The sequence below is a fragment of the Numenius arquata genome, chromosome 23 (assembly GCF_964106895.1).
Source record: "Numenius arquata chromosome 23, bNumArq3.hap1.1, whole genome shotgun sequence".
Classification (NCBI taxonomy): Eukaryota; Metazoa; Chordata; class Aves; order Charadriiformes; family Scolopacidae; genus Numenius; species Numenius arquata.
This window is the reverse complement of record NC_133598.1, coordinates 6,275,861-6,292,800: the sequence shown is the minus strand read 5'-3', so window position 1 is coordinate 6,292,800 and position 16,940 is coordinate 6,275,861. Positions and strand designations below refer to the sequence as shown.

The following is a 16,940-nucleotide window of genomic DNA, read 5'->3' as shown; positions in this document are numbered from 1 at the left end:
TGCTGCCGCTCCGTCACATTTCTCCTGTCGTGGACGCAATCGTGGCCTTGCCCTTGCTCTGTTTAGTGACTCCCCTCGGCGTCTCATTAGAGGAAGAAATGGTCCAGTTGGGAATTGATTTTTGATCTCGGTGTGTGTCCCCTCCAGCCCACCCTCATCCTCCTCCTCCTCTCTGCCGGCCCCCCCCCTACCCCAGCCAGCTCCATGGCCTCCCCACACCTCTGCCCTCCTGCTCCGCTTGCAGAGAGATGAGAATAAGGAATGAAACCAAACCCTGACCCACGGGATCAGATGAAGTCCTGCCTCCAAGGAAGGAAATACGTGCAGCCACAGGTTATAGGTGAAAGCTGGAGCCTGAGCCCCCCCATTCCCTGTGGCCGGCGGCCGCTCTCCCAAGCTTTCCCTATCCCTCCAACCCCGGAGCAGTTTTGCACAACGTGTGAACAAGCATCTTCTCTGCCCTTCACTGCATCAAAAGCCATTTTTGGGGCTGTTTCCTTCCCAACTGGTCCCAGCTCTCGCTTGCAGTGGGACCCCGGGACCCCGGCCCCCACCATCACCCCCCGCCATGGTCCCTGTCCTCCCACGCAGCCCCTCTCCCCACCTCCCTCCCTCTGCTCCGGGCTAAGAGGAACCATCGATTTGGTGTCTTGAGGGGGCAGTTTATCGCTTTCCTGATGCCTGATAGATTGGAATTGATTTCCAGAGCAATTTGCTTGAACGGCTCGAGGCAGGAGCACCCGGGACTCAGCTTGGCAGGAGCGCGGTGGGGGCGGCTGAGTCTTGGGGGCTCTTCTGGTCAGTGCTGGGAATCCTCCGTCAGGAAGGGAGACCCGTGGGGTGGGGGGGATGTTCTCAGAGCAGCACGAACTCACCTGCCTGCAGGGGAAAAGGGGAAAGGAGACAGCAGCTTTGCAGGTGATGGGGGGGCTCTGGGGACCCAGGTCCTGGCATCGTCGTGGGGTCATCCCGTGGGATTGTCCCCCCTGGGCGGAGCACGAGGGGGGACCCAGCTTGGCAGGGATTCTTGGCTCCGCTTCGCTGCACGACTGCGGGTGAGTCACTGCCCCGCGTCCCGCACGGAGGCAGACGCTGCGCTCGCCTGTCTCAGCGCCGTGGTGGGTGGGAGGCAGCGGGAGCTGCCAAGACACTGGGAAAACACCGGGTCCTTTCGGGAGATGCTGAATACTGACCCAGCCAGGGCACCGCGCCGGGCATGAAGGCAGCACGTGGCTCTGCCTGGTGTTCCCCCCGCCAAGCTCCAACGCAAGGTTCAACCCCCTCGTGCCTCAGCGTCCCCATCTGCAACCAGACTTGTGTTAAAGCCTTTCCTCCTCCAGCCCCGTGCCTCAGTTTCCCTTTCCCATCCGGGGCCAAAGGGGGTTCCCAGGCTTGGACCCGGCTGGCGCCACCCGGGCTAATCCCATCCCAGTTGCCTGGCCCTGGCTGGGCCGTCTTGGATCGCGTGGGTGGGAGAGGAGACCACAATGTGGCTTGTGTTCATGCCGCGAAGAGCCTGGCCCCTTCCATCCTCTCCTCTCCTTTATTTTTATCCGGCGTCCCCGAGCTGCTGGCATCTCCCCAGCCGCTGTGCCGTCCCCGCCAGCTGAGGATGCGGCCTCTTGCCAGGGCACGCAGGGCTCCTTTCTCCTCCGGCCCCCGGCGCGGAAGGCTCTGCCCCGGGCAGGGATGCTCTCCATGTGCAGAGGATGCCACCGGCTTCGGTCTCCTGCCAAAGCTCGGGGAGGAAGCTGATGGCAGGGGAAAGATTTGCCCCGGCTCCCCCCAAGCTGTGAGCCATCCTTCCCACCCTCCCCGAGATCGTTTTCTTGTTTTCTTTCCCTTTTCTAAGCAAAGGCAACTCCTTTCCGCCTCCTGCTGCAGCGGGGATCGATGCTTCCCACCGCCGGGGTGTCTGGGGGGGCTGGGACAGGCGGGGAGAAACCCTTGCTCAGATGCTGTCCTTCCCACAGGGTGACGGGGACATTCCCACTTACCCTATCATCAGTCACAGAAGGATTATCCACTTAGAGACCCCCTCCTTGCCTTGTCAGCAGCGCCCACCCCACCGGGCTCTTGCTCTTCAGCATCACGGCCACCTCCCGAGAGAGCGGGGACCCGGCTGCCTCGGTGCTGTCCCCTCTGGTCCCTGCTCTCCTGCGAGGGAGTAGGGATGGCTCCCGGCTTGGAGCTGGCAGGAGATCCCGGGGAGATGCTGAGCCAAGGAGACAGTGCGAGGAAGAGGAGGAAGGACAGGGGCTTTTTCAGTGGGATGCCCGTGCTGCGAGCAGGCAGGGGACAGGCAGGGTGGTGGCAGGGGACAGGCAGGATGGTGGCAGGGAGCCCTGCCTGCAAAAGCTGAGGTGTGCAAGGCTGGAGGAGCTTCTTTGGATGTTGGGTCCCACTTCCCTGGGTGAGAGCTTGGCTCGGCTGCCCCAGGCTCGAAGAAGGGATATGGGGATGGGGCTCCAGGCAGGCGGGTGCTGGTCCTGATCCTGGCACTTGGCACTGCCATCCATGGGAGTTAGGAGGTGAATTCCTCTCCCATTTCCGTGTGCACGCGTGGGTGCGATAACACCCGGCGAGGTGGGAAGTAGCTGCTGCTTTTTACAGGGCTGGCCAGATGGGATTTCTCCTTCAGTTTGGGTTTTGACAATGACATGGGAATTTATCCGGTTGTTTCACTGCTTCCAAAGTGGAAGAGCTGCTTGTCAGGGCAACGTCGCGGAGAGATGCCAGCTGGATTGCCCCGAGCTCCAACCGGGGAGCAACCAGTGCGCACCAACACACTGTCTGCCTTCAGACCGGCTCCTTGTCCCCACGCGGCTCCGGTGGCATCGACAGGGCTGGCACTGGTGGGGTGCGGGCAGCGTCCGGGGCACGTAGCGGTTGGGGACAGGCAGGGCCAGGTCTGCGGGGTCGCATCCGGGACTGTCACCCCCTGCGGGCACCGCGTTCCTGCCTGTCTTGGAGGAGCCAAGCGTCGTCCCGGCTGTGGGGCTGGGGGGGGATCTGCGCTCACCCGGCCGGGAAGTTCCCGATGAAACGGTCGGCGGGTGGTGGTTTATTTTCCCTGGTTCCGCTTGAATTTGGGAGTGAAAGGCACGGCGGGGAGCCCGCTGCTGAGCCCGGGGGGAAGCTGCCAGCCTGGTGCTGGGGGGGGACGACGACCCTCAGGGATGGGGAGAGGAGGTGGGAGGGCTGCATCCCCCCACCTCCTGGAGGGCTGCATCCCCCCACCTCCTGGAGGGCTGCCGGGCACGGCACGGGCATGGGGAGGTTTGTCCCAGGTCAGATGTTAGTGGTCCCTCATGGGTGGCCTTGGCGTCGCCTGGCTTTTCCCAGGCAGTTTGGCACTAGGTCTCCATCAGCCCGGGAGGAAGAGGATGGCAGGGAAGCTTCAACTGTGTTGTCCATCAGCTTTCACTGCCCGTATTGCTTGCCCACTGCCCTGCCAGGCATGGGGAGGGCATGCAGATGCTGTCACCTCAACACTCACGTGCTGGGATGGACCCTGGGTCTCTCCCGCTCCTGGCATCCCCACGGGACAGGGGCATCCGCAGCCCATGGGCTCGACCCGAAACGGGGACAAGTTTCTCCGCAGTTTGAGTTAAACGAGCAGCTCTGGCTGCGTGTAGCACCGGTGATGGCTGGACCCGTTTGGCACGTGGCGGCGGTGTGGGTGAAAGGTGCTTGTGTCCCCCCCCTCAGTGTGGCAGCTGCCTTGTCACTGCTCCTGGGCACAGCTTTGGTAGGAGGACACCGGCAGCGATGCAGCTCCAAGTGCTTTGTGGCTGTTTGCTGGCCCTGTTGGGGGGTGAGATGGGACCCTGGGGCGGGTCCTGGGGGGGGCGCTTGACCACCGTGCCCCCATCCCCAAATGAGTGCAAATAGAGCGTGGCAGAGCCAGGGACAGGGACTCACGGGCAACGACGCCTCCGAAGGTCCCTTCACCCCAGCAAGTCCCCTCATGGGCAGGAGGGGGTTATTTTTGGGGTTCCCCTCCCACCCCGAGGTGGGCTGCTCAGCACAACGGGAGTTAAACGCAGCCGCAGCAGGAGCGGTGCAGGCTCTCCCTGCCCTTCCCAGCCATCGCTCCGTCACTCCATCGTCTCCCCGCCGGCCTGGCAGGAGCCTGGCAGGGAAGGGGTTAGTGCGGAGCGGGGCTGTGGGCGCTGGGCAGCCTCCCTGGGTGCTGTGCAGGCAGCGGCAGCCGCAGCCTTCGGGAGGAAGGACCAAAGGCGAGAGCATCCCTCTCTTCCCGCTGCCTTTAATGGCCGGGTGCGGGGGAGCCGCATCGCTCCGAGGGGCTTCTATTCTCTCGCCGCCCTTTTTCTCCCCAGATGTACTCGCTCCTTCCCCTCCCTTCGCCCCTTTTTTGTACAATTGCTTTCTTGGATGATTTTTCATGCTCCGCTAACTGCCATTGCTTTCACGGCCCGTGTGAGCCTTGCTGCCTCATGAAGATTTATGAAACTGCAGTAATAAACTGTGTTTGAAAGATCCTCTTTATGATAAACCCCCGGCGAGCTGCTGGTGGGGGGGATCGGAGTGGACGGTGCTGCTGACCCTGCAGCCGCTCCGACCCGGGGTGGCTCTTGTGGGGCAGCGCCCGCAGCTCAGGACAGGTTTTTGGGGACTTCTCCTACCCTCATCTCCCAGCGAGGGAGCAGGGAGCTGGTGGAAAGCTGCTGCTCAGCCTGGAAAGCACCGGTCCTGAAGAGCATCACCCGGTCGAGCTCTGGTGCCTCTGGTGCCCCCGATCTCCCGGGAAGCAGGCGATGGCCGCATCCTGCTAGGAGCCCAGGCTGTGGTCCCCGGGACCGGTGACACCTCTGGCAGCAGGTAAAGCAGATGGATGGATGAATCCGCAAAGCAAACCGCGCTCCCTTAACCCCCCGCTGCTCGGAGAGGGGCTTGCCAGGATTTACCGTGGGATTTTGGCTGTGGTGGGAGCCCTGCGCCCGGCCAAGAAACCGCCGTCAGCCCCTGGATCCCCGGGGGCTGCCTGCCCCGTCCCACCGAAGCAGTTTGCCGGCCGCCGTGGAAGCCGTCCTGCGCCCGCGGGTAAGCGATGGGACGGTCCCTCTGTGGGGGGACACATCCCGGAGGGACACCCCGCTTGGCTTGGCTGGGGAAGTACCGAGGTGGGGACCCTGGGCAGGCTCTGGCCACCGGCTTTCCCACCCCAGTGACCTACTTGGAAGCAGCCTTGGGAAGTTCTGTCCAGGGATCTGCTGCTGGCATCGCCGGCAGCCCCTGCGTGGGTACCACTTCTTCAGCATCCGTGCACGGTCCCTGCATGGGAGGAAGAGAAACAACTTGGTGGGGGGCATTTCGGGCGGCAGGATGTAATGATCCCCTTGGGGTGAGGCCAGGAGGGAAGGATTAACACCCTCTTTCCATGCGTGGTGCCAGGGAAGGGGGACCATGGGTGGTTTAAGGTCACTTTCTGAGGTTCTCTGCCTGCTCCAGTCTGGGATCCGGAGAAGGTGGCTGAGGTGGGGACAGGTTCACGTGTGTCTGGGGTGGCTTTTCCTCCTCTTGCCTTGGTGGGGTTCGTAGATCATGGGGTTCATGGTGCTGGGGCTGCCTTCCCCCCGACTTGTTCCGGAGCCCGGTGAGGGATGCGGGAGCGGATGCGGCGCGTGCCGGGGGTGGAAGAGCCCCCGACAGCATCCAGCTTTGCTCTGACCCCTCTGCAGATTGTGCAGGGCTTTTCAAATCATCCTTTTTAGTAGTCGGTGGAGAGACAGTGAACTGGCGCGTTCCACTCCCGGAGCATGTAATTAGGGAACGGGGAGCTGCATGCTGATGCATAGCTCAGCGAGAGGAGGAGGAGGAGGGTGGGAAGGAGCCAGGGATGCTAAAGCCAGGGCTGGTGGAGGTACCGGGGAGGGGGCTGCAGGGAACCAGCTCCTCTTGCACCCCCTGAACCCCCGTCCCTGCTCCTTCCTCCGGCTCAGGCATCCTCGCTGCCTCTCTCCCCAATGAGGGAGAGGAGCTGCAGGTCCTTCCTCCCAGCCCTGTCACTGCTGCAGCCGGGGGCTTTTGGGGTGCCCCGTCACCCCTCTTTTGTAGCCTTCCTCGGTTTGCTGTTCCCATGGGACACAAGGCTTGGTGTCCTGGTGACACTCAGGATCCGGCACCGTAGAGGGGTTGTTTTGGTGGGAATGGGCCATACTGGGCGCTGTGCCTGCACCGGGGGGAGATGCTGGGGGTCCCACTCCTCCTCTCCTCCACCCTGGAGCTGAGAGCTCCAAGGATGCGTCCGTGCACCCCATGCTGGGGCTGGGATGGGTGCCGGGTGCTGGATGTGATTTCCCCCAACACATCTCCACTGCTTTGCCATCACAGAGCAAGCGCTGGAGCGACCGGCCAAGGGCAGGATGGAGTTTTCTCCCTGGCAGCAGCAAACCCTCGGCGAGAAGCGCGTGTTATGGGGGGCTGTGACGTGGAAGGGGAGGTGGGAAGGTGGCTTCTGGGGTTCGGCAGGGTGGGACAGGAGAAACTGCTCTGTCTGCATTCCCCATCGGTGCTGGTGTTTAACAGAGGGTCTTCAGCCTGGGGACCCTGGGACGATGCCCTCAGCCCCACACCGCGCCGCCTTCTGCTCTGCCAGCAGAAGGATGGAGGTGGCCTCTCTGACATCGCTCCTGTGCCGCTTTCCCTGGGGCATCTCGGGGTGTTTTGCATGTGGCAGATGCTCCGCACCCTGTGCAGCGGTGACACGGCTGATGGCGAGGTGGGGAGGGACCGGGAGCTTCATCTCTCGCTCAAATTCTGCCGCCGCCTTCTGGGTACGGGGGTGACGGTCCCCTGGCTGGGGTCACGCTTGGTGATGGGGCCGTGCGGGAAGGGAGCTGGAGCGGTTGTTTTATGGAAGAGGGAAGGAGGGATCAAGCTTCGGTGGGTGAGGATGTCCCCATGGCATCTGCTGAGAGCGTTGTGTCCCCGCCTGGCTCGTAGCAAATCCCTGGTATGACCTTGAGCAGAGGAGCTATGTCTGTAGCACACGCTGGAGCCCTGTCTTACATTAATAACACAATCAGTTGTTATAAAGCTAATATGTTGGGCTGATAAATAATTAAGGGAAAAGGAAAAACCCTCTATGATTTGCTTAACAGGAGCTTGGGAAGGAAGGGGGTGGGGAGGAAGGACAAGGAGGGAGATGAATAATGGATCAAGGTTAAATGGTGAGCGAAAAAGGAAAGCCTTAACGCGGTGACTCCCTGCAACACACACGCTGCATGTTCCCAAAGCTCGTGGTCTCAGCACGGGCACGGTGACGGTGGCCAGGACCGGCCCAGAGCTGTGTGACACGGGTTTAGGTGGCTGGAGACCCTCAAAAGTGGCTTTTTGGGGCAGGGGCCGGGACTGGGAACCACGAGGTGGCCTTGTCCTGCAGCCACTGCCGAGCTGCCAGGCGCTGGCAGCGTGCGGGGACTTCCAGGCATTCGTTACTGCTCGCGTTGTATGTGCTCGGCACAACTTCCCTGGAAATTATGCAGCTAATGAATTATTAACAGAGGGACGTGTCCATTTCTTTCAGCTGCACGCGTGACCCCCTGCCCACCCCCCTGCCCGGGATGGGGTGAGCTGGGAGAGGCTGGGACAGGGAAGAGCGTCCCCACGATGCCCGGTGGTGGTGATGGGTTTGGTACCCGCGGGCTGGGAGCAGTTTGGTGCCCATGGATGGGGGGTTGCCCCTCTGGCAGGGCAGGAGGGGGTCCTGCCCACCCCCGTGGGCAGCAGCACAGTGTAGGCGACACAAGCCTCCCCCCAGCCTGGCATTTCATTTTCTTTTTGGTTTGTCCATGTGTCCGTGTCCCCCTGTCTGTCTGTGCCCCGGGAGCGATGCCCGGCTCCTGTGTCTTGTCTGTGTCATTTTAATGACCCAACGCTGTTTGATTCCTGTTTCGGTCCGAACGTCGTGGCCTCGGTGGCATCCCAGCCCCTCCATCCCCCCTGCTGCCCCCTGCCCCATCCATCCCCTGCCACCACCAGCCCCATGCCCGGGAGCGGGGACACTGCTGCCATCGCAGGGGGACAAACCCTGCACCCACCAACCTCCTGGTTGTATCCCTTGAAGGGATGACCCTGCTCCCAGTTGGGCTCCGCTGTCACTCCTAGCTTAAAAACCCCTCTCTGTCTCCAAAATCTTAGCACCCCACCTCTGCCCCATAGCAGTGGGGCCGGCCCTGACCCTGCTCTGCTCTCCCCCCTCCCCGTGCAGATCCCGAGAGGACGAGCACCCACATGATCTCGGCGGACGATGCCGAGTATCCGCGGGAATACCGGACCTTGGGCAACGGCACCCGGCGCTTCTCCAACGTAGGGCTGGTGCACACCTCGGAGCGCCGGCACACCGTCATTGCTGCCCAGAGCCTGGAGGCCCTCACTGGCCTCCAGAAGTCGGAGATGGAGCGCAAGCGGGATGCCTTCATGGACCACCTGAAGAACAAGTACCCGCAGCACGCCCTGGCGCTCCGGGGGCAGCAGGAACGCATGCGGGACCAGGTAAGGGGCGTCTTCTCGGGGTAAATTTGGGGGGCGTGGGGACCCCATCTCAGCTTTGGGGCTCTCTGGAGGAGAAGAGGCTCCATGGGGGCTCGGATGGTGCAGGAAATGGGGGCAGCAACCCCTGGGGGGGCATCCCCCTGCACTTGTGGGAAGCATACCCCAGCCCCGGGGGAGAGCATCCTCCAGGTCTGAGGAAGAGCATCCCCCAGGTTTGAGTGGGAGCATCCTCCAGGACCAAGGAAGAGCATCCCTCATCCCTGGGGGGGAGCACCCTGTCCCTCCCTGGCACTGGGGGGGGGGGTCCCAGGTGGATTTACCTTGCCATACGGGTGGCTTTGATCCTGCTGGCAGTCAGCAGCCCTGGGGAGGAGAGGGGTGTTTCTCCATGCGGGGGGGTGGGTGTGATGGCCATGAGGGGCAGCAGATTTGCCCCGCGGGGGGGGTGTAGGGGGGTGTGTGTGACACCCAGCCCAGGTCTGTGGGTTCTGGCTGGGCTGCAAACCCCGACTTCTCTGGGGAGGGGGCAGCCTGACTCGCGGGCTGGTGACTGCAAACCCCACCATGTGCCTGGCGCTGCACAGCCCCCAGCTCCCCACACCCCTGGAGCCCCCCCAGCCCCAGAGCAGTCGCTCCCTGCCTTAGCTCGCGTGGTACAAAAAGGCCTAAATAATTCGTTTGCCCAGGCAAAGTTTCACCCCAGTTTCACCTCCCTGTGCCAGCCCCGGTGCCCCCGCACAGCCTGTCCCGGGGTATCCATGCAGCGGTGCTGGGCGGCGGGGGGGGGGGGGAGGATTTAGCCTTTATTATTATTTGGGGAGGGTGTTGCTTGAGCGTGGGCTTAAATCCCAGCCTGGCTGCCGAGCCCCAGTGCTCCCCACTGTGTTACAAACCCCCCCCCCCAGTTGAGGACATCGGTGCAAACCCACAGCATGAGCAGCACAGGCGCGGGGATGGGGATGCTCTTGGAGCCAGGGGGGTCGGTGTGGCTCCTGGGGCAGATATTTACCCCCCCCCCCCCGCTCCCCAGCAAGGTGCCAGGGAGGCTGGTGAGCTCGGGGGTGGGGGGGGAGCTGTGGGGCAGGAGGAGCGGAGGCAATGGGGGGCTGTGGTTGTGCCCTGGTGTGGGACGGGATGCAGATGGGTGAGTGGCAACCGGGGTTTGGTACCCACAGCCATGTGGGGGTGTCCCTGGGTTCTCTGTTCCCCGGGGACTCAGTCCCCCCCCCCCTCCAGGGACCAGCCGGTCCTCAGAGCAGGACAGCGGGTGGCACGTCTTGCTGAAAGCAGCAGAGCCCCAAGGGCTGGACAGTCCCTGGGGACAATGTCCATCCCAGGGGTGTCCCCCCCCCCCCAGGCCAGGCAGCACCCCAGGGTGTCGGGGAGCCCAGGCGGCTCCTCCTCTGGGTACCAGCGATGCCCCAGTGATGCCGTGGGGGCAGCAATAAATCCCCACCTAAACCAGTACGGGGAGGGGGGAGCGCGGAGCAGCTGGAGGAAGTGGCTGGAAAGAAAATCTTATATCATCTCCAACAAGACACCCCCCTCCCCGGGGGACAGAGACAACAGCTCCCAGACTGAGCGTGGCGGAAAGAAATCCAGCTTTGGAAGGAAAACCAGTAGGATTTTCCAACCCCCCTCGCACCCTCCTTTGGGGAGCACTGGGGGGGGGGGGGGGGGTCCCCGCTCTGTGACCCCTTTCCTTCCCGAATGCTCCTGGCTGGGTGCTGCCGAGTCCCGCACGGCTGCGGTGACGGGCACCGGCCGAGCAGCCCGGTTCTGGCCACGGGCTAATTATTAGTGGCTAATTATTGCCATCACCATCGCTGCACGGTCCGTGTCTGCGCTGCCGCTTGTGGGACGGAGCAGTGACATTTCCAGCCGCAGAGTGATAGTTCTCAGTAAATAACTAGGAATTGTTCCCTTATAATTATCATGATTTAAAGACTTTGCGTTTTTTTTTTTTTCTGTTTTTATAAGCAGCAGCTATAAAAACCAAATCCAGCTGGTGTTGAGTCGGGGTCTGATAAATTTTGGTGGATTTTTTTTTAAGGTGAAAGGGAGATGATCTGGGTTTTGGAATTATCATCTTTATTTCCTGAACCCCCTCACGTGGGGCTGTGGGTGCCCAGTGGGAACGGGGGGTTCCGGGCATCTGTTGGCACCGGTGAAACCCAGCCCGGCTTTTTGGGGCTCGGTGGCCCCGAGTGGCTCCGTCCCCCCCATCCCAGGCAGGAGCACAGCTCCATCCGTCACCTATTTGCAACTGGGGTGGGGAAATAAAACCCACCAAAACACCCAAATCCTTTTTTTTTTTTTTTTTTTCCTCTCTCTTTTTTTTTTTTTTTTTTTTTTCCCTTCATTTTCCCTGCAGGCGGTAAATAATAACGGGGAAAAAAAGTGAGATCAGAAACACTGGAAACCCTGGGTGCCAACCTTTAAATGACATTGGGATCCAACACTCTGGGCTCGCCTGAAACGCTTCAAACTTTGCTTTGCTTTTGCCTGGCAGGGATTTCACATCACTGGCTTCGCTATTTTGTTTTCTTTTTTTTTTTTTCTTTTTTCTTTTTTTTTTTTTTTAAAAAAAATTACATATTGAGAGAGTTTACAAAAATCAGAGGTGAATAGAAACGTTTCCTAAATGTCAACATCCCTTTCGGCGTGACGAAGCCTGCAGCAAAACGCCGTTGTACTCAGGCATAGGAATGGGAAAGCGAGTGCGATATTAATTTTAATGTATGTATATATATATATATATGAGAGCAGGGGGGAAAAAAAACAATAACCAAAACAACAAAAAACCCCACAAAACGGGCAAATAATTGTACCAACGCCCAACAGACTGCGAGCAAATCTGCGGAGAAGTCCGAGGTGGCAGCGAGCTAATTTAAAACCCAGATGGGAGAACGCGTTAAATGGGGAACGTTAACGAGAAGGAGCCGCTGGGATTGGGGAGGAGACGGGGAGGGAGCGCGGGCGCTGGGCTGGGGGGGGGGGCTGCTTTTGGGGGGAAATCCTGTCCCGAGGAGGGGGGTAAATCCTGCCCCAAGTGGGGTAAATCCTGCCCCAAGGGGGGGTAAATCCGGCAGGATGGGGGTAGCACGGGTGGGTTTCTTGCCTCTCCGCGCATCGATGCGATTTGGGGACATGTCCCCGTTGCCCCCTTCTCAAACTTTCTAAATTAGAAACATTTTAGAAAAATAACAATATAACAACGGTTCAAAGAACGGTTTAAAGGGGGCCCCCTTCCTCTCGCCCCTCCCTTTCTCGCTAATTTTTTTTTTTCTCCTTTTTTTTTCGGATGGGCTTTTCTACGCGGGGCTGGGAGGGTGCGGACCGAGGGGGAGGGCAGGATTTTTAAGGCAGATAAATTATAAAGCCCAGAAAATAAGGGCTTACAGCCCCTCCCTCGCCCGCGACCAGTTAAACGCGCCCGCGACCAGTTAAACGCGCCCGCGACCAGTTAAACGCGCCCGCACCAGCTGCGCCGCAATTAAGCCCCGTCTTGCTCATAAGCCGCAGCGCGGGGTTAAATACCGCAGCGGAGCCGGAGCAGGAACAGGCCTCTTGCAGGTCGAAATAAAAGTATATAAAAGCCGGGATTTAAGCTTTTCCGGTTCTGCTGCAGGGGAAAAAAAAAAAAATAATAATAGTAAAAAAAAAATAAATATATATATATAAAAAAAAAAAAATAAACGAAGAAGGAAAAGGCTGGAGCTGAGCGTTAACGTGTCGGTGGCTGCCTGAGAGCAGCAGATTTGCAGCTGCCCGGAATAAATCCGACTTTGGAATAAATAAATAACAGCCAGAGCAGATGTACGGGCCCACCGAGCTCTTCCACCCCCCCTCCCCCCCCCCCGAGGGCCCCCCTCTCGCCCCCGGCATCGCCGTGGGGTGCATCGGTGGGGACGTAGGGCAGGGGTGCAGGTAGGGTGGGGAGGCGCTGGTTTGCTGTACCTGGCTTTGTGCCTCAGTTTCCCCAAATAAAAGGCTGGGGGGGGTGTGTGTCTTGGCTGTTTCCCCGCTCTGCAATGGGGGGTGCTTCCCCATGGGGCTGAGATTGGGGGCTGGGGGTGCGTGGGGCTGGGGCTGCGGGCAGTGTGGGGCGGAGGGGGGGGGAGCAGAGATTATATCCCAGCATCCCCTTGCCCCTTTGCACCCCCAGTTCTCCCCAGAAACCCCCACCCCATTGCACCCCCCAATCCCCCCAGCACCCATCCCACCCCATTGCACCCCCAGTTTCCCCCAACAACCCCCCGCCCCATTGCACCCCTCGCATCCCCCCTGCCCCATTGCACCCCAATCCCTTCCAGCACCACCCTGCTCCATTGCACCCCCAGTTCCCCCCAGCACCCCCCCGCCCCATCGCACCCCCACTTCTCCCCAGAACCCCCCTGCCCCACTGCACCCCTAAATCACTCCATCCTCCCCCCGCCCCATTGCACCCCCAATTCCCCCCAGCACCCCCCCGCCCCATCACACCCCCAGTTCCCTCCTGCCCCATTGCACTCCCATTTCTTTCCCCACCCCACTGCACCCCCAGTTCCCCCCTGCCCCATTGCATCCCTTGCACCCACCCCTGCCCCACAGCACCCCCAATTCCCCCCCTCCCCACCTCTGCCCCATTGCACCCTCAATTCCCCCCAGCACCCCCTCACCCCACCACACCCCCAGTTCCCTCCTGCCTCATTGCACCCCCATTTCTTCCCCTGCCCCACTGCACCCACAGTTCCCCCCTGCCCCATTGCACCCCTAGCACCCACCCCTGACCCATTGCACTCCCAGTTCTCCCCAGCACCCCCCTGCCCCACTGCACCTCTAAAACCCTCCATCCTCACCCTGCCCCATTGCACCTGCAGTTCACCCCTGCCCCATTGCACCCCCAATTTCCCCCAGCACCCCTCCGCCCCATCACACCCCCAGTTCCCTCCTGCCTCATTGCACTCCCATTTCTTCTCCTGCCCCCATTGCACCCCAGCACCCCCATGCCCCATTGCATCCCTTGCACCCACCCCTGCCCCACTGCACCCCCAATTCCCCCCCTCTCCACCTCTGCCCCATTGCACCCCCAATTCCCCCCAGCACCCCCTCACCCCACCACACCCCCAGTTCCCTCCTGCCTCATTGCACCCCCATTTCTTCCCCTGCCCCACTGCACCCATAGTTCCCCCCTGCCCCATTGCATCCCTAGCACCCACCCCTGACCCATTGCACCCTAAATTCCCTCCAGCATTCCCCCCACCCCACCGCACCCCCAGTTCCCTCCTGCCCCATTGCACCCCCATTTCTTCTCCTGCCCCCATTGCACCCCAGCACCCCCCTGCCCCATTGCATCCCTTGCACCTACCCCTGCCCCACTGCACCCCCAATTCCCCCCTGCCCCATCGCACCCCCAGTTCGCCCCAGAACCCCACTGCACCCCTAAATCACTCCATCCCCCCCCCGCCCCATCGCACCCCCAGTTCTCCCCAGAACCCCCCTGCCCCACTGCACCCCTAAATCACTCCATCGCCCCCCCGCCCCATCGCACCCCCAGTTCGCCCCAGATCCCCCCTGCCCCACTGCACCCCTAAATCACTCCATCCCCCCCCCCCGCCCCATCGCACCCCCAGTTCTCTCCGTGACCCCCCCCCCCCCGTCGGCCCCGCCCCCGGCGAGAGCGCGCGCCCCCGCGCGGCGCCGGCGGCGGGTGGAGTCGCGGGTTGCCATGGCGACCGCGCCCCGGTGGCGGCGGGGGGGTCGGAGGCGGGGGGGGGGGGGGGGGGGGGCGGGCCGGGCGCGCGCGCGGGGCCGGCGGCGGCCGCAGCGGCGGGAGGTGGCGGCTCCGCTCCGCGCGCAGCGGCCCCGGCCCCGCCCGCCCCCACCGGCGCGTCCCCCCCCCCCCCCCGCCCCACACCTCCCCCCCCCACTCCCCCCTTCATCCCCGGACCCACCGGAGCCCAACCGAGCGCAGCGGGGCTCGTCGGCGCCGCGGACCCCGCGCCCGCCCCACCTGCCGCAGGTACCGGGGCGAGGGGAGAACGGGGAGGGGGGGCATCCTTCCCGGGCGGGGGGGTGGGTGCGGGTCCGGTGTCGCGGTGCCCCCCCCCCCCCTCCCCGTTGCAGCCCCCCGACCTCCCCTTCCCCAGGTATCCTGGGGTGTGTGTCCTCCCCCCCTCCCACCCACCCCCCCCCCCGCGGCTCCATCCCAGCATCCCCCCTCCCCAAACGTCCCGGTCCCCCTCCCCGAGATCCCGGTCCCCCTCCGTACCCCGTCACCAACCGGTGCCCCCGATAGTGCCCTTCCCCTGTCCGCGGGGCTGAGCCCCCCCCGTTTCCCTCCAACCCCCCCCCCCGTTTCCCTCCAGCCCCCCATTTCCCTCTAACCACCCTTTTCCCTCCAGCCCCCCTTCTTCCTTCCAGCCCCCCCCCCGTTTCCCTCCAACCCCCCCTCCAGTCTCCTTTCCTGGGGGTGTCCCGTCCCCCCCCCCCCAGGGTCGCGGTGGGGAGGGGGTGGCTGTTTGTGGCTTCCGTCGTCCCTGCGTTGCCCTTCGGTGCTGCAGCGGGGGGGGGGGGGGGGGGGGCTCACCTTGCACCCTCTGCTTCCCCCCCTGCCAGCCCCACTGTGCAGTCCCCCCCCCTCCACCCCCCGTTTTCCTAAAGCAGCCCCACGTTGTCACCCGTGTCCCTGTCCCTCTGCAGGGGACACTGCCCCCCTTTCCCCCCCCCCCCCCGGGCTGCGGTGCGGGCAGCCGGAGAGGGGCAGATGGTGGCCTGGGTCTGCAGCATCCCTGCGCCATGGGGGGGCTTGTCTCGCCTCCAGCTCGCTTGGCCGAGCATCCTTCCCGTGGGGGGGGGGACCTGCCGGCACGGCCAGGACGCCCCCCCCCCCCAGGGGCGTGTCCCCCAACCTGGGTGGGGAGCAGGACCCCCACGACGGGAGGGGTGGCTTGGTGGCATCTCGCTGCAGCCCCCCCCTCAAGAGGCGATGGAGGTGGGCACAGGGAGAGGTTGGCATGAGGTTGGCATCGTCCTGTCCTTGCGGGGGGGCGGGGGGGCTGGCCGGGATGGAGGTGCCCCCCCACGTAAGCATGGGGTGCCCGGACCCTCTTCTTTTGCAAAACCAGTGGCCACAGTGGCTCACGAACCGGTAGCCACAGTGGCTCGTGAAGGCTGCCGGAAGCCATCCGGTGGCTGGGACACGGAGGGGGGGAGAAGGGGGGGGGGAAGGGGGGGGCCCATTGTTGCTCTTCCCCGGGGTCTGCCGTCTGTCCGTCTGCGGAGCCGGGGGGTGTTGGGAGCCGTGAGGAAGGGCTGTAATGGTGGCGGAGAGCGTGCCTGGCCGTCGGGAGCGACAGGAGCTGGCGCCTGTGTCCCTTTTCCCTGTCCCCATCCCTGTCCCCATCCCCGTCCCCATCCCTGTCCCCATCCCTGCAGCCAGAGCCTCTATCGATTCCCTGATTTTTTCCCCCGCCGGGAGCGATTCCCGGTTGATTAAAAGGGCCCTAGCCCACGGTTTGGCCGGGGAATCGGGTCTCCGGGAGCTGGGAGTCACCGGGGGAGGCTGTGGGTCACCCCACTTCTCCTTGGGCTGCGCGCACGGAGCGGGGAGGGGGCAGGTCTCCAAGCCCCCGAGAAGTGGGGAATCCATACGGCCGCCTCGGTGACAGCGATGGCAGCCCCCGGGACGGCATTAAGGAGCCCGTGGTATGATCCAGCAGGGATGCCCGCCGGGAATTGCATCCGACACCATCCCGGCGGCGGGTGGGATGCGCTCCCCCCCCCTCATTCTTCTCGGGTTCCCAGGGCTCCCCCCTTCTTCTTCGCCGGGGGTCAGGGGACGGGGATGGCGCTGCCATCGAGGCCACCAGCCTGGAAGGGGCGTGCGTATCCCTGCCTCCCCCGGCACACAGGGATGCCACGAGGTGAAGGCGTACGTCCATCCCTGCCCCGACAAAAGTTTCCGGCTCTTCCTAACCCAAATCCTGCTCCTTCTGCCGGTGGCCTCGGGGAGGAGGGGGGGGGGGTCCTTGGGAGATGGCCCCGGTGTCACGGCGCTGGGTGAGAAAACGCCAAAAAGCTGCAGCAGCCAGAAGGGCAGCTCCTCTGTCCCCCCCGGGCTCCGGCGGCGCCGGTGGGAGCGAGGAAGAGCAGGCTGGTCTTCATCAGAGGCGCTGTCGGTGCGCTCTGCCCCTGCCCCCCCACTGTGGGTGGGGGCAGCACCCATCGCTGCACCCCACGATGCCGGGACCCCCCCTGGGGTCCCCACGGTGGGAGGCAGGGCTTGCAACGTGGGGTGACGCGGCTGCTGTAGCCCCCCCCCGGGGGAGATGGTGGTCCCAGAGGTCCGGGGGGACCCTGCGGATGATCTGGCCCCGCTCGCCCTGGGCGGTGGGGGGGTTTCCCAGGGATTTGCTCCCAGGGATGCGCATCCCTGG

General features: G+C 63.1%; 1 protein-coding gene across 1 annotated transcript in view; it reads left to right on the top strand.

Moving 5' to 3' along the window:
- Positions 1-4,862: 4,862 nt before the first annotated feature.
- The window catches only part of SRCIN1 (SRC kinase signaling inhibitor 1), a 49,056-nt gene continuing 36,978 nt past the window's right edge, over positions 4,863-16,940 (top strand). Inside the window, exons 1-2 of the mRNA XM_074162815.1 lie at positions 4,863-5,067; positions 8,237-8,520. Coding sequence (XP_074018916.1) covers positions 4,863-5,067; positions 8,237-8,520 — 489 coding nt within the window. The remainder of the gene's footprint in view (positions 5,068-8,236; positions 8,521-16,940) is intronic.